The sequence below is a fragment of the Tachypleus tridentatus genome, unplaced genomic scaffold (genome assembly GCF_004210375.1).
Source record: "Tachypleus tridentatus isolate NWPU-2018 unplaced genomic scaffold, ASM421037v1 Hic_cluster_2, whole genome shotgun sequence".
Taxonomy (NCBI): domain Eukaryota; kingdom Metazoa; phylum Arthropoda; class Merostomata; order Xiphosura; family Limulidae; genus Tachypleus; species Tachypleus tridentatus.
The window spans coordinates 23,299,423-23,326,851 of NW_027467782.1; the positions used below are offsets into that span (position 1 = coordinate 23,299,423).

General features: G+C 33.0%; 1 protein-coding gene across 3 annotated transcripts; it reads right to left on the reverse strand.

The window, feature by feature from the left end:
- Window positions 1-309: 309 nt before the first annotated feature.
- LOC143242591 (uncharacterized) lies at window positions 310-25,780 on the reverse strand. 3 transcript variants are annotated; one of them, XM_076486060.1, is made up of 6 exons: window positions 25,666-25,773; window positions 22,619-22,723; window positions 21,992-22,195; window positions 12,689-12,954; window positions 10,323-10,463; window positions 310-7,848 (listed from the first exon to the last, which is right to left on the reverse strand). In XM_076486060.1, the coding sequence occupies exons 3-6, from the start codon at window positions 22,041-22,043 to the stop codon at window positions 7,738-7,740; spliced, it is 570 nt and encodes a 189-aa protein (XP_076342175.1). In that variant the 5' UTR covers window positions 22,044-22,195; window positions 22,619-22,723; window positions 25,666-25,773; the 3' UTR covers window positions 310-7,737. The 3 variants fall into 3 exon arrangements, with proteins under 3 accessions (XP_076342175.1, XP_076342176.1, XP_076342177.1); XM_076486061.1 differs by having other exon boundaries at window positions 21,992-22,224; XM_076486062.1 differs by lacking the exon at window positions 310-7,848 and adding an exon at window positions 7,876-9,402 and having other exon boundaries at window positions 25,666-25,780.
- Window positions 25,781-27,429: the final 1,649 nt, after the last annotated feature.

Consider the following 27,429-nt stretch of genomic DNA (forward strand, 5'->3'; position numbering starts at 1 on the left):
CGTAAGAAAACTCAAATATTTTACACCTGAAACAACATGGTAATACTTTACTGTTAACAACCGATGAATCAGTATGAGAATACTTGTCATTCTTTGGAATTTCCATAAACTTGTACCAAGGACATATCATAAGGGTTTTGCTTGAATGAACATAGTGATTAAATTTAAAATCTGAAATAACTGTCATGGTGCTCAATGCAGTGTGTTAACTATATAGAAAGAAGCTAGTAAGGAACTAACATATGGTACCGGTGTATGTTAGAAATAAATTTCATAAAACTTCACAAATAAACCTTCACACAGAGAGTGTTTAACACATTATATTAAGTTTTATTTTCATTGCCCAAAAAGCTTAGAGAATTGTCACGAGAGCAGAGTGACAATTATACCAAACTCTTCTTACAAATTAAATTTTTATTCACTTCTGGAACTCTTCCAACTAATACTACAAAAACTAATACAATAATTAAGTTTTATGAACAATGATACAAAAATATTAAAATGATGAACATCAACAGTATAAATATTTACTACTAAATATTAAGCTATTTGTTAGACCTCACGCATGAAGCAAGAACATCATAATTCATGGTTTAATTACAAGTACTAAACTAACAAAATTCAAATTATAAAACTATAGAAAAATGGCTCTGTAAATATTATAGACAATATATATTGGTCTTGGAGGGTATATTTATTCCATAAATTGTTTTATGTGAATCTAATATTAACTGATTATTTGTGAGACACTATTATCAGTACTATACAGTTAAACTACTTTGCTTGAAACCTAAAGTTATTAGGATACCAAACAATTCCACAACATTAAATGGGTGTTATAATGAAAGATTTTGTTACTTGACTTTGCACAATTGCCTTTTATAAGTTTGGAACTTCTGAGTCAAAAGTATGAAACTACTATCATGATAAAGTATCCAATTAATTGTATTTGTATCTATCACACTTCACAGCTCGTCAAATCACCATGCCACTGAATTACTATTAATATTACGTATTAACGTTATTCATTTACTCATATTATTGTTAATATAGTATCACCACCACTGGGATTCTTCACCAACCTAATTCAAATTATCTTAAGTGTCTTGGTGACCTTGCATGGCCAGGTCGGTTTAGGCATTTCGACTCGTAATCTGAGGGTCGCGGTATCGAATCCCCGTCGCACCAAACATGCTCGCCCATTTAGCCGTGGGGGCGTTATAAAGTTTCGGTCAATCTCACTGTTCGTTGGTAAAAGAGAAGACCATGTCTTACTGAATCACTATGTCAAGTTTGGTGCTCTTTTATCAATAAATGTGGAAACGTTTAATGAACAGATGCACACGTATAGTGACGTTTATTTAAATAGAAGATGAAGGTTCCAACTCACCCCTCAAGCCATCGTACGTCACTCTGTCAAGTATTTTGTTGATTGGTTACGAAATGAGGAAACGTGGAAAGAAAAGTTATTCAATGATAGTTATTGTCGTTTATTGATAAAACAATGTATTACGTATCAATAATTAAAAAGTAATGCTTAGATATGAAAATATGTACACATTTATGAAATATAGTTACTACATGACAAGTTAATGAACGATAGCAAGTAAAATAATGAGATTTTGAGAAATAAAAATCTCAGGTAAAATAAGTAGAGCTTGATATTTTTCCATGTTTCCTGAAGGAATAAAGACTATACGTTTGAGTATTGGTGGAATCAGACACAGGATTCCAGTTGAAACGCTCTCCACATGTAAACTAGGCAGTTCACTTACCACTCCAGCACCTGAACAACATTGGTATCTTCCTGAAGATAAGAAATATCAGTTTCAAGGATGTGGGACCATATTCCCTTTCTTTATTCATTATATAAAGACATTTCATTATTCCTGAAGACGAGTATTAATACATTCATACAAGGAATTACATGTTATGAAACTGAACCAGCAGAAGTTCTTTTATCACCAAAGCTTCTTCAAGATCAAAAAAAGCGTGAGGATTATTTCATCGGCTGTATTGATGAAACATTAGTGTTTCAGACGGAATTTACTGATCGTGGATATTTAATGACGATTCACGGCTCAAAGAAAAGTTTGATGGAAACTTTACCAAAAGTGAAACCAAAGGCTGACAAACACTTTAAACATCTTGGATGGAAGGTGTCCACGTGTTTTAAAAAAGTATTACAAGTTTGTAAAGACAATATATAATTGCCTTCTGTTTCAATCTGTGTCAAAACTAGGATACACCATCACGTGTTCTTCTGAGTGGCGCAATAAATCAACTGAAAATCTCACAACCCAATGGTTGCTTTACAGACAACGAACGCATCATCCGAGAAGAACAACCAAGGCCAAACATGACTACAATTAAAAATGCAGTTCATCGTATCATAAAGAGATTGAAATTTTGGAAAACATAAGAAGTATATTTTTAATTTGAATTAGACTTAGTAGTTACTACTTTCAACTTTATGTGTACTAATATTAACCAAATTAATAGTTTTTGCTCATGTTATTTGAGAACAGTACAATTTCCATGACTACTTCCTTGAAGTTCATAGCTTTGTGTGGAAAATTTATTTTGATGTTAAAATCACTAATTGAATAACCGTTTAAAAACAAAATTATGTAAAATTTAAATAAAGAAACAGTTACGTAATTCTGCTATTCCTCATTCTATGTTGGTGTAATGTCTTTTTTGTATCTGTAGCTCAAATAAAGATTCTTTTGAAAAAACACACGTGTGTGTGTGTGTTTCTTATAGTAAAGCCACATCGGCTATCTGCTGAGCCCATCCAGGGGAATCGAACCCTTGTCTTTTTTCAGTAATATAGTGACGTACTGAAAAGGTATGTTTTAATAGATGATTCAGTTTTAGATTGTGAAAGTATGATTTATAATAAGTACAATAATACACATTGAAACTTACACAGATTATTTCTTTTCATTTGATCTACAGTATCGCTTTACAAATAGTAATAGTAACGATCTTACATGGAAACACCACAGTTTAGTGGGTACGTTTATTTAAATTATTTCTTAGTTATTCTTGGCGTTAGAAATTACTTTTCTGTCGTATCGAATGTACACATTATTTTCTTTTTATCAGCATAGCACATTTAAATGCCTACTAAACAGCCATATCAAATACAAATATAAAGTCAAAGTGTTATTTAAGAGATGATTGGAGATTCTAGTTTTAGTTAAGTGAAACGTTAAAGCCATGAAATGTTAGCAGGTACTCTTTTCGTATGTTAAAAATACTGCTTCCAAAGTCGAAGCACACTATGGAAATAAAACCCTTGTATTTAAATAAACAATAACTATTTTAGGTAAATTCTTTCTGACACAAATTTTAGGTTTATATTCACAGAAACATTTATTTTAAAAAAATGTAATTACATTATTTTGAAAGTTACGGAAATGTTATCCTGCTATTCCTCATTCTATGTTGATGTAAAATAGTTGAGAGTTCTAGATTATGAGCTGTCTGAGAAATATAAGATCAGAAAGTAAATATCGTTATCTTCCACGTTTTATAAGCCCTGTTCCTGGTTACCTATTTATAACAGATTTTGAGGAATTCAAAACTTTGTTGGTACGTTGACTGTTTAATATGAACTGAAGCAAAATTTCCAAGAATGGATTCAATTGCGTTTCACTTTTATCTTTTGTTTTATATTTAAGCATAAAGATCTATATGTGTGCTCTGCTCACCACAGGTATCAAAACCAGGGTTCTAGCAGTGTCAATACGCAGCACAACTATGTGTCGATAGTGGTCTTTATCTTTCATCTGTCATACCTATTTTCATTGGTGCTGGTCTTGTTTGATGTTTCTAGCTCATAAAAGAAGACTTTCTTCCAACAAAATTGTTAACCATTGGTCCTGTGAGTAGTTAGTTGATTTGTTTGTTGTTTGTTTGTTTGGGAATTTAGCAGTGTAAGACTAGAGGGAAGGCAGCTAGTCATCACCACCCACCGCCAACTCTAGGGCTACTCTTTTACCAACGAATAGTGGGATTGACCGTAACATTATACACCCCCACGGCTGGGAGGGCGAGCATGTTTAGCGCGACGCGGGCGCGAACCTCGAATTACGACTCGCACGCCTTACGCGCTAGGCCATGCCGGGCCTTGTTTGTTGTTAAGTAGAAACATATATACACAGGAGACTGTGTAGGATCTATGAACAGACATTTAGAACAACATTTTCATTTGTAAATAATAGATAAATACTACACCAGAGTTAAAACATGTAAATACAAAAGTGGTCAAAACAGTTTAAAAAATGGAGAACGTTATTGTACGTCAGTCAAATGAATTCTGTGAACAAAAAATATCAATGTTTGTTGAATGTGTTGACCATTGTAATTATTTAGCATATGAAACCCTTTTTTACAATGAGACTTTTAAAACCTCATGGTTTTTCGTGATGTCTACCAATTTACTCTAAAAAGAGGCATATTTTCAACGTTAAACCTAAGTTTCAGTTGAATAATTTCAAAACTTTCGTCGGAACAAATTTATTTAAGAAATAGTTTTGTTTAAATGAAAGTTAGTTTATTCATGAGTATTGATTTTGATATTCAGTGAAAGATTAATCTTACCGTTTATTAGGTAACTATAGTTGTTAAGTATTTCGTAGTATTATTGTATTGTGTTTAAAGTTTTTATGGACACAAGCCATTTCCCACATCTTTGGTAACGTCTTGGGCTCCACATTGACCACGAAGAAAAACTAGTTATCTACAACATGTCAGCCAAAGAGTTCGAAACACTGTCAAGAATCGACCTTAAAGAAGAGAATGATTTCTTGAAACATACAAAAAGGTTGAGAACCACTGCAATAACAGTTCTGTGAGCCACTTTTACTCACCAGCTTACACTACTAAATTAGGGACGGCTAGCACAGATGGCCCTCGAGTAGCTTTGTGCGAAATTCAAAAAAGAAAACAAATTTCTTATGGGAAAAATTGATTCGGTTAATGAACTGCCTTCTGAAACGGATTAATTTCGAGAACCGAGGTACCATTGTATTTGTAAATACTTAGCTGTTGTCGTTTATAGTTAAAACAATGGTTTAAACAATGTATTACGTAAATTTTTTTTTAAAAGTAATGCTTTTTTTCACTGTGTCTGTGAAAATTTTGTGAAGGAAGTTGACGTCATCAAATTGTAAGAAGCGAAAGTGTGTAGATGAAAACAGAAATTTTAAGCCAGAGTGGGCGGAATATTTTACATTCACCGTTAAAGGAGGTAAATCTTTATATATTACCTGCAACGTGTTACTCAGTCATTACAAAGCCAGTAACTTGAAACGCCACTATGAAAAAAATCACACAAACGTATCGTCTGATTATCCACCTAAATCATAATTACAGAAAAAAGAATTTAACTGTGTTAAAATCATCAATAAATGGCCAGGAGATACTGTTTACAATGTTCAGTAAGGAAGTTGATACAACGAATGTAGCTAGTTTTGTTATATAATGGAATATTTCTCGTACTAAACGCCTATATTATTATGGTGAATTTGTTAACAAGAATATCGCTGAAGTTACTGCAGTGTCACTTTCAAATAACACAAAACTTCAGTGATTAACAGCACAACCAGTAGCTTCACGCCACACTAAAGAGAGACGTATCTCCCAGATCAGCACTGAAGTCGCACGCGAAATGCAAAATGATTTAAAGAATTCTCTTGCATTCAGCTTAGCCCTTGACGAATCTACAGTCATACAAGACAACTCACAACTGGCGGTATTTATTCGTTATGTTTCCTCTGATGTAACTGTGAAAAAAATGTTGGACTTTCTGGCACTGAAAAAAAACAACTCGTGGTGTTGACATTAAATATGCGTTTGACAGAACAAATACTGATATTCCACTGGGTAAACTCGTCAGTGTGCAACAGATGTAGCACCTGCAATGGTGGGGAAAAATGAAGGATTAATTGCACTTATGAAAAGTGATCCCAGCTTTACAGAGTTTCTCCCTGTTCACTGTGTTATTCACTGTGAACATCTGGCAGCCAGGTGCTTCAAGCATGATATATTGCTTGATTTCTAACCAATACAAACTGAGAAAGACAACAATAAAATGTAAGCATAATATTATTGAATACTTGCATACAGTAACTAAGGAGACGAAATCTTAAAGTAAGAACCGAGCTGTGCGAAGAAAGAACTAAATTTTATGGTGAAAAGTTTCTCACCTTGCATTTCATGGGTACTTCGACCAGTACAATTTGTAGGTATAAAGTTTTGTATAAATATTTTAATTGTATATTCACATAAGATCATTCGATAAATCTGAATTAAATTCTTGAAATAAGAAACAAAAGTTGCACATTTTGGAAATATCATTTACGTTACTCTTAACTCTGCCAGAGGCTTAGTAATTAGTGTTAGCGAACACTGAGCTGTTTTCGATAGCGTGATTCTGAAAACTTTTAGAAAAAAGTGAAGGTTTCTAAGAAAAAAATAAAGATTTTTTTACATCAAGTACTGCAGGGGAAAAGTATTCGGATTGTGCTGATACAAACAGTAATTTTTTATGTATTAACTATGGTACCGTTTATTGAAAGAAGTTTTTCTCTTAAACTTCATTTCTTAAAACTATATACACTGAATTTAAGTGGTGGAAAAGAGAAATAAAGACCTTTAGCTAGAACTGATTTACTCTGATTATTTATGTTACAATTACTTAGGTTAACAATCAGGTCGCCAGGATGAAACTAGGAATGAACGCTATTAGTCAATCAATTCAGCCTCAAATTTTGAACATGTTCACGTCGAGGAATTTGTCTTCGGTCCACTGGTACCACTTGTTTAGTACACCGGTGTATTGAACACTGGCAACAACGATCGTAAGGTAAGTAGAGTACACATTGAACTGTTTCAGTAAGTTTGTGTGTGTGTGAATGAGTTGTTGGTGTGTAGTGATTTCTAGGTGCCTCTCTTCTTTCACTGCTAAATTACGGACGACTAGTGAAGATAATCCTTGGGTAGCTTGGAGCCAAATTTAAAACAAACCAAGTCTCTTTAGAGAAATTTGATAAGCTGACGAAAATTTTGGTTTGGTTCTTTAAATTTGAGAAACTTTCGAATAACGTGACGAAGCTTGAATTCTGAAAAAAAGCAAATGTCAAGGTTTACTTTGACATTTAAAGTAAAATGTAAAAATAATTATAAATCTGTACGAACAGTTTTACTCAAAATTTATAATTTTGTAACATTTATTCAATGTAAGTCACAAAGAAATATGAAATCCATCCACACTTTCATGTTTGTTTACATGTGACCAGATTATACAGTAAACAGTTAATATTTTAAATTAATTTTAACCTCTAATCTCAAAGTCTATGGATGTGTTTGTTAACAAATCTTTATTACTTGATAGACTGAACAACCACCAATGAAGACCGACTTTCAAAGTAGCTGTAGTCAACATCTGAATGTGATTATTTTATGTATACTGTGTGTGTTTGTTTTGAATTTCGCACAAAGCTACTCGAGGGCTATCTGTGCTAGCCGTCCCTAATTTAGCAGTGTAAGACTAGAGGGAAGGCAGCTAGTCATCACCACCCACCGCCAACTCTTGGGCTACTCTTTTACCAACGAATAGTGGGATAGACCGTCACATTATAACGCCCCCACGGCTAAAAGGGCGAGCATGTTTGGCGCGAAGGGAATGATGCGAACCCGCGACCCTCAGATTACGAGTTGCACGCCTTAACACGCTTGGTCATGCCGGGCCATCGTATACTGTGAACCGTGGTGTCTGCTCGTCAGTTCATCTATCTTCTGTATATGACGGGCACTCCTCGTGTTGAGTGTGAAAAGCTACGGATGAAAGTAAAGTTCAATATTAACTATTTACATAACTGTAGAACAGGTATGAAAAATGTTGACAACAAACAGGACGTTCTACACTAACTTGTTATGAGTTAATAACACTATCATATACATATCAACATGTGACGTAACGGTGTGTTATTGTTGAATGGTTCGTAATAGAACGCTTCTCATACAAATGTGGAACATTAAACAGAAAAACAAAACCCATTTAACACATTTATTCTAGAGTGTCACACTATCGTATAGTGTTTTTATCACTGCGAGTAAATTAATTATCCTTTCAACTTTAAACGTTTTTTTTCTCAGCAGCATCTATTTGTGTACTTTAACCTAATCATAAAACATTTTATGGTTCTCTCTATTTTTATATTTCATGTAATACAAATATACATATAAATCTTCAGATGACCAGTATGACTTTTCACATATCAAACTTGTTATTCTGAGATCTTCACTAACAAATTTACACACGTGATCGTGAAGAACGACCCTTTATTTACACTATGTACAACTCCTTAACTAAGTTTAAAAGGATATTTTTATTTTTATAACTCAACTTTTAACGTCTAACTTTTCCCACTTATCCCTCACCAGTTTTATATTTCTGTTATTTTCATTCTATTTCACTTACGTCATATCTTTACAAAACTGATTCACCAGTATTGTTACACCTCCAACCAATACAAACTGTGAAAGACAACAATAAAACGGAACCACAGTATTAGTAAATATTTCTATACAGTAACTAAGGAGACCAGATATTAAAATAAAAACCAAACGGTGCGAAGAAAGAACAATATTTTGGATGAAAAGGTTTCTCACATTGCATTCCAAGGATACTTCGACAAGTACGATTTGTAGGCATAAAGTTTTGTGTAAATATTATGTTCACATAAGGTCATTCTATAAATCTGAATTACATTTCTGAAATGAGAAACAATTACGTTACTCTAAAACCTGAGAGAGGCTTAGTAATTAGTGTTTTAGATAGCGTCGTATTGAAAAATTTAGAAAAAGTAAACATTTTCTGAAAAAAAATCATTTTACAGAAAGTACTGCAGGGGAAAAGCGTTCGGTTTGTGGTAATATAAACAGTAATTTTTTATCTGTTAAATGTGGTACCGTTTATTGAAAAAATAAGTATTTTAAGCTCCATGTCTTAAAATTATATTTATAAATTACATCAATAAAGATGTAATCAAACCTTCAGTTTTAGTACAGGGGTGGATACAGGATTTTTTTGGTAGGGGGAGTATGATCGACTAAGTAACAGTGAGTTAAACCTGACCAGAAGTAATTTTTTTTTTTTTTACTGCAGCGTAAATTTCATGAAATTCATTTAGAAACAAATAAAAGAAACATATATGACTATGAATTTTCGTTTATTGATTTTATTCCAAAATATCAAGTTACAAGCAATCGTACACAATTTTGGTATGGTCAGTGTGGGGGATGCATCCCCCCCCTCTGTATCCATCCCTGGTTTACTCCCAGTGAAAGTCGTGTTCTTGTTACAAGGACAGTACTTAAAATTCTGTTCTATAATGAACAAAGGTTTGTTGTACGTTTTGTAATTATTTTTGTTTTATAATTATCTGAATTTAGAATACCAAAGTGGGAATCTTATAGATTTTTGTCTATATACTGTGATGGTTCACCTGGTGTATCATCATTACTAAGAACAACTTAATATACTGTGATGGCTCACCTGTGACCATTATTTTACTTTCATTGGCTGTAAAACAATTATATCTCTTGCTAGCTGTATCACAACACTGTCAACCTACTAATTTTGAAATAACATTTTAAAAACGAAACTTTGTGGAATGGATGGCAACTGCCTGTTGTGGAGACACAAGGGTAGAGGACGATGTTTCAAAAATCTTCCGCCTTTTCGTCTTCAGGTCAGTGTGCGTGTGTATAGGTATTGTCAGTCTTTTATAGTGTCCCGGTGGTTTGTGAAGAGCGTGTTATGACTGATTGGATTGTCACTGTTTCTCCACAATCCACCAGGACACTATAAAAGACTGACAACATCTACACACACACATACTGGCCTAAAGACAAAAATCGGAAGATGTTCAAAACGTCGTCCAAAACACTTGTTTTTCCACCACAGGCAGTTGCAGTCCATTCTTCAAAGTTTCATCATGAATACTTTGCCTAAACAAAGAATGTTTTAAAAACTTCACAACTTTAGAAAGTAAAAAAACATACAATTAGTAAAACCTTAAACAAATATTATCAGTATCTTTAAAGTTTGGATAGGGTTTCAGATTCAAACTGAAATAACTATTAAAACATCATGTGTTATTGTTTATGAACAACACTGATCACGTTTAACTTAAAGACAATTACTTATGAAAACTAAAAGGAAGAGCTGGAGTGAAACTATTAGTTAATGTTTAATAACGTGCACTAATATATACTAACAGTCACTTGTAAAAAATAAGGCATACTTGAACATGAACTTTGAGTCTATGAAATAGATTCAATAGAGGCTGTTGACAAAACTTTGAACTCCATACATTTCTTAAGGTTGTCCCTGCAGTTACCCATTGTTTGGAATCTATTCTTTCATGTTTAATAGGAACTCCACACTGAAAAGTATATACATATATGTATTAAGTTTCCTTATTTTGTAATTTTTCACTAATTTATAGCTGAGTATTACTAAGAAAAAAATTTTATACATTAAAAATTGTCTTACCACCTCTTAATTTTCTTATACAATTTTAAAATGGTTTCATTTTAAAATAACATGATCAAAACATATTTTTCAGATTAAAATTTAACTCTTCAAGTACAGGTGTGATCATTTTGACCAATCTTGTAACCACCATGATATAGCTTTAAATTTGCTGAGTGCACCTTCATGAAATAAAAAAAAGAAGTAAATATTACATGCTTATTGTACACAAAAAGAAATCACATTTTTAATAAAGTATTTTTATAAATGATCTGAGCTTACAACAGCATTACTAAGTCAGTCCAAGTACAAAATGATTTTTTCATGTTAGCAACAAAATAATATTTGACACCTGTGATGGAGAGAACACAGATAGCCCTTTGTGCTTGATAACAAACAACATTTCTGAAATGACTTTATATTATAATAAAGAGTAATACACTATTCATTTCAACAACCACAGCTAATACCTTACAAACCTCCTAGTCATTTAGATTTAACAAAAAAGCAATTAACCCAGTTCTGTGTAAAAAAATTATCAAATTACAAGCATGTACAATCAAATTATAGTACTACTGATGCAATATCTATAAACTTTGTCCACTCAGAACCCTTGGCTAGAGCTTTATAATAACCTGCAGGTTTAACCTATAACACATTTGAATTTTTAAAATGCCTAAATTAAAGCACACTTCTTCAGCTCAGCAGGTTAACAGCCAAAACCAGGAAAATATGTAGTCCTAAAATAAGATCCATAAATTAATATACAGTTGACCAAGTAAGAATATATCTTTTAGTATACATTTCTTTAATTAATATACAGTTGACGAAGTAAGAATATGTCTCTTAATATACATTTCTTTTAACGTTTCAGCCTATATCAATTTATTAAAAATATTTGAAAATAACTTAAAAATATAAAGTTAAAACACTAATCAGTCAATACTTAAAGGAGATGACGAAATGTTCATAAGAAACGTTAATACTTAAAGGAGATGACGAAATGTTCATAAGAAACGTTAATACTTAAAGGAGATGACCAAATCTACATAAGAAAGGTTAATACTTAAAGGATATAACCAAATGCACATTAGAAATGTTAATACTTAAAGGAAATGACCAAATGCACATAAGAAACGTTAATACTTAAAGGAGATGACCAAATGTTCATAAGAAACGTTAATACTTAAAGGAGATGACCAAATGTCCATAAGAAACGTTAATACTTAAAGGAGATGACCAAATGTCCATAAGAAACGTTAATACTTAAAGGAGATGACCAAATGTTCATAAGAAATGTTAATACTTAGAGGAAATGACCAAATGCACATAAGATACGTTAATACTTAAAGGAGATGACCAAATGTACATAATAAACGTTAATACTTAAAGGAAATGACCAAATGTACATAATAAACGTTAATACTTAAAGGAGATGACCAAATGCACATAAGAAACGTTAATACTTAAAGGAGATGACCAAATGCACATAGGAAACGTTAATACTTAAAGGAGATGACCAAATGCACATAAGAAACGTTAATACTTAAAAATGCACATAGGAAACGTTAATACTTAAAGGAAATAACCAAATGCACACAAGAAACGTTAATACTTAAAGGAGATGACCAAATGTACATAATAAACGTTAATACTTAATGGAGATGACCAAATGCACATAGGAAAGGTTAATACTTAAAGGAGATGACCAAATGCACATAAGAAAGGTTAATACTTGAAGGAAATAACCAAATGCACACAAGAAACGTTAATACTTAAAGGAGATGACCAATTGAAAAACTTTCAATCCAATGATAAAACTATTACCTCAATTCATTTTTAAGGATTATGTCTAATAACTTTTTATCAATATTTGGTTCACTTACTGTTGCAGTGAATGCTTTACAAATCTCATAATCAGTTTAGAACTTGTACATTTTAACAGTTATAGAACTGATAAAAAAAATCTCTGTAACAATGAAAGTTAAAATTATTTTTTATTCCACTTTTATGAAACAAGCAAAGTTTATCAAGTAGAGTAAAACAGTTATATAATAAATATGATGTTATAATTATAACAAAAAACTTTGCTCTAATTAGAATGATCAGTTGTAAAGAAAAAAGTTATACAATTACCACATTAGGTCTGCTATCTTTTATAATCCTCTTGTTGGTTTCTAGATAGTTGATATTGTACTTCTGAAAGAACTTCACACATTCATCCTTTAAGTAGTCTAAAAGGGAAGAGTCTTCATCTTGTATTTGGTCCCACAGATGCAAGTTCTCCTTAATGGTAACTTCTTGGTACTCTTTAAATTGACAACAACAGTGTTCTAACTGTTCTTGGAATAGTGGTGGTAAACATTCCAAAGGAAATACGGCATGACTACCATACTGCTTTCCTAGATAAAAAACTAGCAACATGAGCACAAACACTGTTCGAGTTTGATATACATTGAAAAACAAACACAGTATGTGTACCATGTTCTAAAAACAATATGAGCAAAGTAATCAACTATGATAGACATTCCAAACTACTATACTACTGGATTTATTATAAAACGTATCACTAGTTCTGAAAACAGAGCCAGTTACTAACAGTTATTTGTAAGATATCAGTGATAAAAACCATATTCACAGCTAAATGGTTGAGAGCAACAACAGTAGATGTCAGTAGTGGCTGTATACAAGATATAAATGGTAAAACCATGTTCATAGATACAGAGTTGAGAACAACAATAGACGTCAGTAATGGCTGTAAACAAGATATAAATGGTGAAAACCATGTTCATAGATACAGAGTTGAGAACAACAACAGATGTCAGTAATGGCTGTATACAAAATAAAAATGGTAAAAACCATGTTCATAGATACAGAGTTGAGAACAACAATAGACGTCAGTAACGGCTGTATACAAAATATAAATGGTAAAAACCATGTTCATAGATACAGAGTTGAAAACAACAATAGATGTCAGTAACAGCTGTATACAAAATATAAATGGTAAAAACCATGTTTATAGATACAGTGTTGAGAACAACAGTAGGTGTCAGTAATGGCTGTATACAAAATATAAATGGTAAAAACCATGTTCATAGATGCAGTGTTGAGAACAACAGTATGTGTCAGTAATGGCTGTATGCAAGATATAAATGATAAAAACCATATTAGGACTACAGGGTTGAAAAACAAGAACAAGTTAAAACCTGAATTTCACATTTTTGAAAAATGGATTTTATGCACAATTAAAATCTAAAACACTAATATTCCACAACTGACAGAACACTAAATGCCTGAAAAGTAGATGTGCTGCTGGCCAAAATCTTAAGGCCAATGAACATAAAGAAAAAACATGCATTTTGCATTCTTAGACTCAATCACTTATTTGAATAGAGCTTCAAAAGATGAAAATAAGAAAAAGGAAAATAAAAAAACAACTTTTTTAGCATTTAATATGGAAAATGTGAACACTGAAATTAGCCTAAATACTAGCTGGTCAAAAATGTAAGACCATACCAAAAAGAAGTCCTAAACAGGGTAGGAAATGCCCAACAAGAGGCCTCAGTAGTGAGTTGTTGCTGTCATTGTGAATAACTGCAAACATTTGCTTTGGCATGGTAGATATAAGCATTTGCAGAAGGCTGGCTGGAATGTTATTCCAAGTGGTGAAGATGGTTTCACAAAGATTATGCAGAATTTGGAATTGACATCCATTTCTATAGACTTCCCTTCCCATCCACCCCCAAACATTTTTAATGGGGTTCAGTTCGGACGAACAAGCTGGATGGTCCAAAAGAATCACGTTATTTGCCATGAAAAAGTCCTTTGTCTTGCAGGCATTGTGGATTGCAGCGTTATCCCGCTGAAAGATCCAGTGGTATCCACACAAGCGAGAGCCTTCAGTCAATAAGGATGCTCTCTCCAAAATGCCAATGTAGCCAGCTGCTCTTTGATGCCCCTGTATGGTTATACATTGTTTCATTTAAGAAGAAAGCACCCTAGATCATGATGGAACCTCCTAAACTGGGTCGTGTAATAAATGTCTCCGGTGGGATATCTTTATCGTGCCAGTAACATTGGAAGCCATCTGGACCATCCAGGTTAAATTTCTTCTCATCAGAGAACAAAACCTTCGTCCACTTTTCTACATCCCATATTTGGTGCTTCTCAGCTGTTTTGTGGTGTGGAAGGAAGCATGGCTTTTGAAGATGTTTATGATTTTAAAGCCTTTCTCTCATAGATGCTTTATTATTGTTCTTGAGCTGCATTTTGCATCCGTGAGGGCCTTAATCTGGTTCGACGATTAGCTGGTGTCTTGCCGGACAACCCTTCGAATCCTCCTGTTCAACGCCAGGGAAATTTTCTTGGGTCAACCACTTGAAATTCTCGTTCCGTATCCCTCAGGGTCTTTTAAGAAATTTGCATCAGCAGTTTTACTACGCCCAATCCCACCCACTACAGCACGTTGAGAGAGACCTTGCTTTTGCGCTCAACAATTCTGCTACATATAAATTCTGTCAACTTTTTAGCCTTTGCCATGTTTTTACCCAATGTAACACAGGAGATATCAGTGGGAAATGTTGACAATGCTAATGCTTGAACACAAATGACTAAATTTCATTGAATGTTTACTGGTTAGCACTTCGTTTCAGTATGGTCTTAATCTTTTGACCAGCTTGTATTTAGGCTAATTTCAAAGTGTTCATTTTCCCTATTAAATGCTAAAAAAGTTTTTTTTATTTTTATTTTCATTTTTCTTATTTTCCTCTTTTGAAGCTCTTCTCAAATAAGTGGTTGAGTCTAACAATGCAAAATGCATATTTTCTCTTTATGTTCATTGGCCTTAAGATTTTGGCAAGCAGTGTATCAGAACCAGAACCAAAGAGTTCTTTCAAATAAAATATGTCATTCCTGATAACTTGCACATTCCACTGACCAATTAAAAACAATTTAGTTTATCATCTTGTTTACAAATTGAACACATTAATATTGATAGCATTACAACAGCAAATATTTCAATTCCTTATAATATTGTCTAATTTGTAACATGTATTTAAAATTCAAGAAAATAACAATGTATGGTTGTCACATCCCTTGCCAAAGTCTAAATTTTAAAAAACAGAAATAAAAATTATACAAGTTTTTACTGCAATTATTGAACTTTCATGATATTTTGGTGATTATTCTTACTAAATATGTACATCTAAAAATAAGTAACATCTCAAATTGTTAATACTGACCTGACCTAACCTAAACCTAACCCAACCCAACCCAAACCCTAAAATAACCTAAACTAACCCTAACCTAACCTATCCTGACCTAACCCTAACCTAACCTGACCTCACCTAACCTATACTTTACACATGATAAAAATACAGTATGATTAACATTCATGAACTTATTTAGAATTAACTTAGTTCTTAAATCTATATACGAATGTTGGCAACCAGTATTTGATGGTGATTTCTTTGATAATTTGCAACTCCTGGATGTTAATTTTTAGAGCAATTTATGTATTACTTGCATCTTTATAAACATATTGTTTAACCAACTCTTTTAAGACCAGGAATTTTATATTTCGGAAAACCAAGTATTATTATGAATTTACGAAAATACCAAGGTTTTATACTTGATTTATTTTATATTTTATTGCAGAAAGGCTAAAAAACATGTATTACTTGATTCAGTATTAAAAAATTTCTTATGAAAGTACTCCACAAAGTCCATGGGAGGTTTATTTTTGAAAGACATCCTTTTTGTTATGTTGTGATAATAATGATAACTCAAAGTAGAAGACTGAGAGTTAATCCCCAGGTTAAAATGCACATGAACAAATATTAATAAAACAAATTATCTATTAAAAATTATGACTTTTCGTGTGCAACAGCCTTGTAATGTTCAGTAAAAATCTACCAAATTTTGTGAATATACACTTAATATATTAGAAGTTGCTAGTATGTAAACTAATTGGTACAAATAGTTATGGGTTTGGTCCAATGGGCCTAGGCAGTTTCAGTAAAGTTCATAAACTACTTTAAAAAAATTATTAACTGAAACATTTACCATGGAATGATAAAATCTTATATTAATATATATTAAAAGTTACAAGTTTAGATTATAATGCTCCAAGTCAACTACCAGCTGACACAGAGCCTTGATTACAGGACCATAGTCCATGTATTGGATAGGCAGAGTAGTGATAGTGCCAAAGCAGATAGACTTAGCTACGGTGTCAGCAATCTCATTCCCACAAATACTAATGTAGCCTGGTTTCCAGAAAAACTGGATAGAAGTACATGTTATAGGGAAATGGGACATTCGGTTTTGAATATTGGGGGGAGAACATGGTGAGAACCAACATGAAGTGATTCCATGACCAGTAGAGCACTGGCAGTTTGAGTACTGCTTAGTTTTACATAACCCAGGGCAAGAGACATACAGTTCAGCAGTGAACATAGAAGCTGTAGAGGGGATTCTTCGAGCAACTACAGAACCACAACAAACCATGGCAGAGCCCACACAGTCATCTGAGTTCAATTGTAGGTATAAATGGAAATGGAAGAATGGTTCAAAAGATGTTCAGCAAATAGCAGACAGTATTTCCAATCAAGCATGTCTACCTTAAAGAAGTCATGGTGGGATTGGCTGACCAGTGGATACAGCAATGTTATCCAAGAATAAATATGAAAAATTATTTTGATTTTATAACAGTCTATAGCTGCCATTCAATATACCTCATGCTCGACGACTGATGTGAGAAATGAAAGTCATCGACATAGAGCCCATTTGTAACAGTGAGAGAGAGTTGTTCAGTGATGGCATTAATTTTTATACTGAAAAGTGTGAAACATAGAACACAGCTTTGAGGGACTCCAAGAAAAGAATGGGAAAGTGTCAAACCTACTCAAACTTGAAATTGCCTGTCCAATAAAAAGTATTCAATAAAAATGGCAAATGGCCACGTAACACATATATATGGAGGTCTCGCAAAATGCTATACCTCCATGTTGTATCATAAGCCTTCTCAATGTCAAAGAATATTGATACAAGATGTTGTATCAGGTGGTCCATGGTTGAGTGTTGTCATCAGAACCCACACTGGGTGGGCAGGAGGAGGTTCTTTGATTCAAAGAACCAAACAAGACAAGCACTAACCATCCTCTCTGAGGTCTTACAGAGACAGCTCGTCAAAGCAATTGGATGGTAGTTTGAAGGAATCTTGGGGTCCTTCCCAGGCTTAGAGAAAGGTAGGACAATAGCCTGGTACCAGACAATAGGAAAAACATTCTCCTGCCAGGTCCAGTTAAAAAACAATTGGAAAATAGCAAGAGAAGAAAGAGGTAGATGGCACAGCATATCATAGTGTACATCATCTGGTCCAACCGATGTACTGCCAGACCAATGAAGGGCCAGTTTCAGTTCCACCAGTGTAAAGGGACGATTATAGTTATAGAGACAATCACCTCAAAAGGAAAGAGGTGATTCCTCTGCACAAGTCTTGATGGCTAAGAAGGAGGAAGAAGAAGGAGAAGTGCTAGATACCTGGCAAAAGCTTTTACCTAGAGTATCAGCGATGCTCAGGGTATCAGTTACTTCTTGGTCATCAGACGGCAAGATAAAGAAGGGGACAGAATTATATTGCCCACAGACTTTTCTAATATTGTCCCATATGACTTTGGAACAGATGGTAGAAGATATGCTGGTTCTGAACTTAATCCAAGAATCCTTTTGGCTTTGACATCTTACCCACCTAGCATGTGCACGGGCCCGCTGAAAAGCAATGCAGTTCAAGAGTGTGGGATATCTTCAGAAAGTATCCCAGGCCCATTTTTGAGCCTTCAGTTCCATGTGGCAGGCAGGATTCCACCATGGACGAGGATATAGTGGAAAATGTGTCAAGGTTTGAGGAATACATTGAGCAGCTGCTTGTATAATACAGTCAGTTGCTGCTGCCGCACAGTCATCTATTGACGGTTTACAGATGCTGACAATATTAAGTTCTGCAAGAGCAGTGAAAGAGGGCTAGTTTGCCTGATCCAGCTTCCATTGGGGCACACTGGTCATGTGGCTTCGACCACAGTCAGTCTCTCTCAAGATTATAGGAAAATCATCACTGCCTTGTGGATTATTGTCAACTCTCCATGAAAAATGGGAGAATAATGAAGGGGAGCAAATTGAGAGAAACAATCACATTAAACATTTTTAATGGTTAAAAAAAGGCAAATGACAATCTCATTGTATGTGAACTAATTTTAAAATATGATGATAATTTAATATAATATATTATAACACTTGGAATACACAAAAACTTTTCAAAGTCAGAATTCATTTCATCTTCATTTAGAAACTGTGGAAGCAAAAGAGCACATTTATATTAAATCAGAAATTTAGTCTAAACATATTACAAGCTCAATCTGTTTTATAAATAAAATACTATTAGCATGCCAAAATAGTTCCTCAGAGCACTAAACTTTCAAATTAGTACACAGTAACTCCTTTGATTCTCAACGGAAACAAGAACCATAACTTAAAGTTTTGAAGTACAGGAATAGATCTACAGTTTAAATTTTACAAACAGCAAAATAATGTTTTTGTTATTTCAGTGATCCTGAGAAACAATAAAATACAGCATTACATTTTTCTATTGAGGTATACACACCCTGTACCAGTGTGGAAATTACAAGGACATGTGAGTAACCCAACTGTTGCACCATAATAAAATGTTTTTGCAACACTGTTGGGTAAATCCACTTGTCGTACCAAACAGCTCTAAATGTCAAGTCAGATAAATCCATTGATAGTATCCAAAGAGTTTTAAAAAAAAATCCCACTTGCTAGATTATAAAAAGGTTGGATGACAGAAAGCATGGACTTGTAAACAATCTGTACACTAGTTAAAGTCACTTCACTTTCTCTTACAATCCTGTTCTTATTGTGTAAGAAAGGATAGTATTTATTCAAAAGTATTCACAGAACTACTAGGATTACTTCATAAATAGAAGAACTGAATCATGGGAATGGGTTAATCATACAGTCTAAGCTCAGTTGAAGTGCACCTTATAAGTTATATTCAAAATTTATTAACTATATGTTAATAAACTAGATATTAAAGCATATTTACAATTAAAAGTTTTATATTATCTGATGTTCATGATTTAATTTGTCAGTTATGTAGCTTTGTGCTCAGCAGCAAACAAAGTAACATTTTTATTACTTGGATAAATAGAATTACCAAAAATAGAGAAAGTTGTTATCTCTATTTGCAATTAGTTTATTATTATAGTGACAATTGATTTAGTTATAGTTTTGATTAGACTGTATAAACCTAATCAATGTAAACACTGCTTGAAGATAACCAATTACATTTTCCAGTTCTAAACAGTTCTCTCAGTTGTTTAACATGCAAGTGGCACTACAATACATACTACAATAATGTGAAGAGATAATCTTGAAGTCATTTCCACGTAGACCACAAATTATTTGTAGACATTAGAAGATTATATTTAATAAACAAACAATACTGTCATCATAAACTGAGACAAATACCCTAATAATACAATTCTATTTATATGTATGATGAAACATAGGTTTTTCCATACCTACTGAAAGAAATCCTCTTATTTCTTAAACATAAAATTCAACTTCCAGAAAAAACTCACTTCCTTCCCCCAAATCAAGTACACAACAGAATGTTTCAAAAATTTACAAACAATCACATTTAAATTCTTTTTTCTCCATAACATTCCTTAATTGTTTCTAGCTTCATGATAAGGACAGAAATAGTTGTTCACATTTGCACAAGATATTGAAAATTTGTTTACTGACTACAAAACGTAGTACCAACAGAGACCAATTCTGATTAATTTTAGTTGACAAGTTGACTTGCTCCCAAAATTCTGCTGTCATCCCATGTCTGAAAGCAATGATGAAAAGACAGTAAAAGATCATACTTATGATGGATATCCTGAGATAGTATGTTTCACCATGAGAAACCCATTCTTAAATTTTTAAAATCATAGAGTTTATTTTAATAAGCTAATTAATTTTCTTTGCTCTTACAAGAAAAATAGCAAAGGTGTCACAAATTAGCCTTAATATTTGCAGAACAAGTGTCTAATCCTCCATAAAACTCCTCTCCTGTTGATCTTATCAGTGAAAAAAAATTTCAAAATTCATGTTCACTCATTAAACCTTTTAAAGACTTTCTCAAAAGCATCATCTTATCATCACTCTAGTAGGTCTCAAGTCTTTCCAAACATTTGAATTTGTTTGATTTTCATTTTATAAAATTTCACACTAACAACTTTAGTTATACAACATCAATGTACAACCTGTTTCTGTCAGTATATTTACCACAATCATTGATATGTATCAGTGAAACTAAATACATTTAATGAAATTAAATAGTGCATTAAAAACAGCAAACCTAAACCTCTGACTAATTATACTTGTTTGTTATAACTCAAAACCATGTGGGACAATATGGACTCGAGCACCCACACCTCTCTCTCCTAATTTCTAATTCTATATCAATTGCTACTCTTTATTTCTTATGTGAGACTGGCAAATAAAGATAAAGACTGATAGATGGTGTATCCCCACTGCAATGTGGGTCCTATTTCTTCAGTCACCTCCAAAACCTAGGGTAAATATTATGATCCCACACTGTAGCTTGTACCCTGGGATATTTTCAGTCAATGCAGCATTTTTTTTATTCAATTTGTTTTCAAGTTATAACAAACTAACACGTGCGTCATTTTATGATTACTGATATTCCATTTCTGCCTTTACTAATGCATCATTAATGAAAGAAAAAGGTATAACTTGTAAATGTCTAGGTTTCCCCATTTAAACCCATAAGTTCCCCTGAAGTATATAAACAAGCTTTTGAAACACATAAACATCATAGGTCCCAAAATAAGACACTGATAAACTTAAAGTATAATGGTTATTCTAATCAAATGATGTATACTTTATACCATACTCTACTTCCTACATAATTAAATTTTTATTCACTTCTGAAACTCTTCCAACTAATACTACAAAAACTAATACAATAGTTAAGTTTCATGCAGAATGATACAAAAATATTAAAATAATTAACATCAACAGAGAATGCCTTTAAAAACTGTATAAACCTCACAAACAATATTATAACTTAGTAAGAAAATAAACATTTTATTAACATTGTAAAAACTTCTAAGTATCAAACATTATTGTACTGTCAGTACAAATATTTAATACTAAATATTAAGCTATTTGTTAGACCTCACACATGAAACAAGAGCATCATAATTCATGGTTTAATTACAAATACTAAACTAACAAAATTCAAATAATAAAACGATAAAAAAATGGCCCTGTAAATATTATAAACAATATATGTTATTCATTTACTCAAATTATTGTTAATATAGTATTCTGGAATTCTTAACTTACGTTCGACTCGTAATATGAGGGTCGCGGGTTCGAATCCCGTCGCACCAAACATGTTCTCCCTTTCAGCCGTGGGGGTGTTATAAGGTGATAATCAATAACACTATTCGTTGGTAAAACGTAAGCCCATGATTTGGCGGTCGATGGTGATCACTAGTTGCCTTGCACTGCTAAAGTAGGGGCGACGAGCGCATAGCCCTCGAGTAGCTCAGCGAGAAATTCAAAACAAAGAAACTCTTAAATATTACTACATTTTTATCACATTGTTACAACTTCCTTCGCTCATTATTACTAATAACTTACAATATGTACATTTACAACATAAAATTATAATTAAATCTAAGCCTGGTTACAAGAGGCCTACATGTACATAACAAGTTGGTGTGTCACTTCAGTATTCAGATAGCGACATTTGGCTCAAAATCGAATAAGACATCCAATTTCATTCAGTTTGAATTGGATTCTGAGTCATAATCTATCTTTTCTTCAAAGTTTAAGTGTTAAATATGTCCGCATAATGAAGATATTCTAGTAATAGCAGATTAATAATATATTATTAATTTATAAAAAAATTAATTAACAAGAATCAAATGATTAACGCTAATTACAAATTCTAATGACTACACTTACAAATTATATCCTAACTCACGTACGCCGCCTGATCTTCACAACTTTCACCTTTGAATCAGTTTGGCCAATGACAGTCAAGTAGCTTTTGTGACGACTCCAAATAGACTACATTTTAAAGAAGCATCAAAAACAAATTAATAATGTGTTTCTTTTGAATAAACCTATTTGTAAAAACTATGTGATTTGAAAACAATTAATAATTATAGATTGTTTTTTCATTTCCAAACTGTGATACATGCACATACACACACAAAATTTAAAGTTTCGTTTGTTTCAGAAGGTTTTACGTTAAGTTATTGTTGTTTTGAATTAAGCACAACGATATCCGTGCTCTACCTCACCAGAAACCCGATTTTTAGCCTGGTTGGTTCGCAGACATATCGCTGAGCCACTGGGGGATAAAAGCTACATTCCCCAGGTGAGGTTCGAACTCACAACCCTGGTATATCCCACAAGCTTTGCCTTCTACGTACTGTACGTTAACCAATTGCGCCACCGGAGATTTATATACGCCCTTTTAATCAAATAAGTTTCTACGCATAGTCGTGATGGAGATTCGAACCTGCGACCTTCACATTACTAGTCAAGCGCCTTAACCACCTGGCCATATCGAGCCCAGAAACTTTATTTACCACTTAAATGTTCTCAATAACACATACATGTAATTGTTTCGTGTATCCTGGAGCGTTCCTTAGGTTGTTACGGTGGGGACACACGACTCCTATAGTTAGTTATTGTTTATAAAAGAACTTATTACATAATTATGTGTTGTTTGTCAAGTCCAGATTTATATACACATCTTGAAAATCGAACCTTGTTTACGTTCATTTATAATAGTGTTGGTTTTCAGTGATTTACAGCTACATTATGGCAGGTTACATGATCTGATTCTGTGTAGAATGGGGCATTTCCGAGTGGTGATAATGTTTCTTTCTGTAATATGTTCTCACTATGCACAGAAAGTTGGCATTTTTACATACGTAGATGTATATGCAATATGAAAAAAATGACAAATTTTATTGTACAAGAACTCTAAAGTTACAAAGCGTGTGTGAATACAGCTAAGAAGAAATTGAACATGGGCTTCGTTTTCTACATGGTAACAACCTGACGATGACCGAAGAAGGTCGAAACGTTGTTCGCTCTTCTATGTAAAATATTTTCTCAACCCAAACGAGCCGTTTCTGTATATAAATTTCTCAACAAGTGGGTTTCTCGACATCACTGATTATGTTGATAATTGCTTACCAGACAAGAATACTTTTTATGAGAAATGAATTTTGCACTGACTTTCTTCACTTGAAGCGTTTTGAATTTATATTACAAGGTCCATCTAAAAATACGAGTTTATTATATTCAAAGTGACTGCACAGTATCTTGTGTGCTGATGAAGTTGTGTAGGCTCATACATGGCCTGGCATGGCCTAGCGCGTTAAGGTGTGCGCATCGTAATCTGAGGGTCGCGGGTTCGCGCTCGAGTCGCGCCAAACATGCTCGCCCTCCCAGCCGTGGGGGCGTTATAATTTTCGGTCAATCCCACTATTCGTTGGTAAAAGAGTAGCCCAAGAGTTGGCGGTGGGTGGTGATGACTAGCTGCCTTCCCTCTAGTCTTACACTGCTAAATTAGGGACGGCTAGCACAGATAGCCCTCGAGTAGCTTTGTGCGAAATTCAAAAACAAACATAGGCTCATACATCAGAAAATAATTTTAGTTTTTAGTTTCTCTTTTTAATGCTCAGCTAAGAAAATTTGTAATTCAATAACATAAGTTTAGCTTTACGATATAATATTTATTTTGCATGTAAAGTATATCTATTATAAAGAACAACACAAGCTACAAAATATATAAAACCGAAACTCATACTTCAGATAATACAGATCACAATGTTATGAAACCATGTATACATGAAATATTACTGTACATTTCTCTGTAGATCATTAATAATCATGAGGATCAGCAATCTGACTTGATGTTTATTAGTGGCAGTTATATTTATTGTTACTAGTTTGATATTTCCGTGGGTGTTATGATAGGCTTGTTCCCATTCCAAAATATTAGTTCACTTGTTATAGGATACTATATTTGGCTTGTATGCATTCCTAAATATTAGCTTGACCAATTGTTGGAAGAGTTAGTTACATGCATGCCACGTGGGATCTTATCAATGCAATAGAGATAGTATTGTACATAGGCTCCACCTGTAAACTGGATTATCCGACTGATCGCAATATAACATATTCATGCTTTAATGTCATCTATTGGTGTGAATTAGTAATAGTTGTCTCTGTAAGAAAACTTTAAGGGAAAATATGAATTTTAGTTTGCTTTATGATTTTAAAGATTCAGTTAAGCTATACCTGTGGATAATTTCTTTAAAGTTTTTCTTGATTTAATTTTTTATATTGTTATTGTTAGTGTATTTCTATTCGTTATGCTCGTACAAGTTGTTTTCAGAAGACACCAATGAAAGTGACTTTGGCGTATTGTCAATCATCGCCATTCGACTTATAATTCATAATATAAAATTCAAATAGATTGTATTTTAGAAAGTTGCAAACACCTACAAAACTAGATTATCAACACTCTCCCTATCCACTTCAGAAGATTTAAAATTATTACCACTAACTTATCATTACACCAAGAACTAGAAAAATATATTTTTTAAATTCTTAACACAAAAGCTACAAAAATAGAATAATTAATCACATTAATTAGTTGAATGTTACTGTTAAAAACTGTTTCATTCTTTCACATATTATACATTAAAGCATTCTTCAAAATTAGAACTATAAGTTTGTTGTTCTGGTCAACTGGAATGAGGTCAAAGCAACTGTTCGATTATAAATACTTGACACTGATACTCTGACAAATAAATCAGGGTAGTTCTATGACACTTTTATTAATTTAGAAGGTGGAATAGTGAATAGAGAAAAAATATATATTTTTTAAATTTTATATGCGATATATGTAAAGTGATATGATATTTCGGTGAGAATACGAGTTATCATTTCCATATTAAATGATAGACATTTAGAAAGGTAGTTACTGTTTGACAGACTTGTAATAATCATCTCTGTCAGAAATATGACCTCCAATGTTGTTCAATAGTTTGTGCATTTCAATCCATTTCAATCAGAAATGTCACTTTCCCTCGTTGGGACAGCGGTAAATTTTCGGATTTAGAAAACTAAAATCAGGGTTTCAGTTCTCCTCGGTGGACACAGCAGATATCCCGAGGTGATTTTGCTATAAGAACATACACAGAGAAATGTTATTTACATTTAATAAGGTTAAAATACTGTTATACATTCTTTTTCTCCTTCAAACTCCCAGAGCCCGAATAAAAATGTAGTGTTACAAAATACAATAGATCTAATACTAACGTCTTATAACAAGTGTAATTAATTATAATTGTGCTTTGCCAGCTTGAAAACGAAATTCACATAATAGTAATTGGTAATGTAAAGAGTTTTGTTCTCAGTAAGTTAAAACAAGATAAAGTAAACACTTAATAAAGTTTTAAGTATCAACAGGCTGCTTGGTTTATCACATGTTCTTCAACTTGTATGAAAACTAACTTGCACTTAAATAATATATATATACACACATATATTAAGTTATAATATTGCTACTTCATAATCAAATTTTTGTTAACTGTACATTATTAAAATTGTACATTTTTACTAACCCTTTTTTTTCTTAAAAACAATTTTTATTTACAAAGTTTATATTCATTGTTAAAAAATAAGTTAACTTTGTTCATTAATACAATAATTTATTTTTTTTGTCACTTTCGGTTTGTGTTTACAACGCATCTTTTAAGAAAGCCGAAATTTTATAGAAGTGAGTCGGACTTAGACGCTTCTGTTCGCGTCGAGAAAGAGACAATAAAGTTGAATCACGGAACACAGAAGGTATAAAATAATTATAATAACCTAATTTTATAATGTTACTATTAAAAGTTTCTGTATTAACTTTGTTTAAAAATACGTTTCAAAATATACATGTGACTTTGTTTGTTTCCGCTGAAGTTATGTTTTTCAAAACAGCATGTGTATTGTGTGATGTTAAACCTAAAGTATTTCATATTATCAGTAGTTTGTTCATCTATATGTATATGATATTTCATCTTTTGTTTTCTATTATAAGCTGCATATCAAATGAAACTATGATCACATCGAAACAGACACACGTAAATTAATTCTCTGATTTTGTTTATAAAATGATAAATTGTCTCACTAGATAAAACTTTTAATAAAATGTCCAGATCGAAATTACAGATACTTTTAGACCATTATTAATCTTTTAGCTCTAAATATCTGAATATTCACATGTTACTCGTACAGTCGTACTTACTCCTGCATAAGGTCGAGCCTAGAGCGACCTAGAGATTAGCTTGTGCATTGGAAGATTCAAGATTCATGTCACGATATACTACTGAATGCTGAAACCTCCAATTATGATACGTTTTGATAGAAACATACAATCTCAATATTCGGTTAAGCGTAATTGAATTTTATTATTATTATGCCTCTCAATTCCATGAAGGAACATAGGGCCGCAATCTCTTGCGAATTCATTAACAAACTGGTTTTTTTAAGTGAGTAAATTGTTAGCACACTGCACAACCCCCAACCAGGTAGAGAAACCTTAACCGTCCCTAATTTTGCAGTGTAAGACTAGAGGGAAGGCAGCTAGTCATCACTACCCATGGGCTACTCTTTTACCAACGAATAGTGGGATTGACCGTCACATTATAGCGCCCCCACGGCTGAAAGGGCGAGCATGTTTAGCGCGACTGGGATGCGAA

Excerpts from the sequence above, each read along its gene's own strand:
- LOC143242591 (XM_076486060.1), bottom strand. The coding sequence starts at position 22,043 with ATGTTTGGTGCGACGGGATTCGAACCCGCGACCCTCATATTACGAGTC. Across the intron at positions 10,464-12,688 it reads AAGATAGCAGACCTAATGTG|TGTGGAGTTCCTATTAAACA; the intron begins GTAATTGTATAA and ends TATACTTTTCAG. Across the intron at positions 7,849-10,322 it reads GACTCAAAGTTCATGTTCAA|CTTTTCACACTCAACACGAG; the intron begins GTATGCCTTATT and ends TTTCATCCGTAG.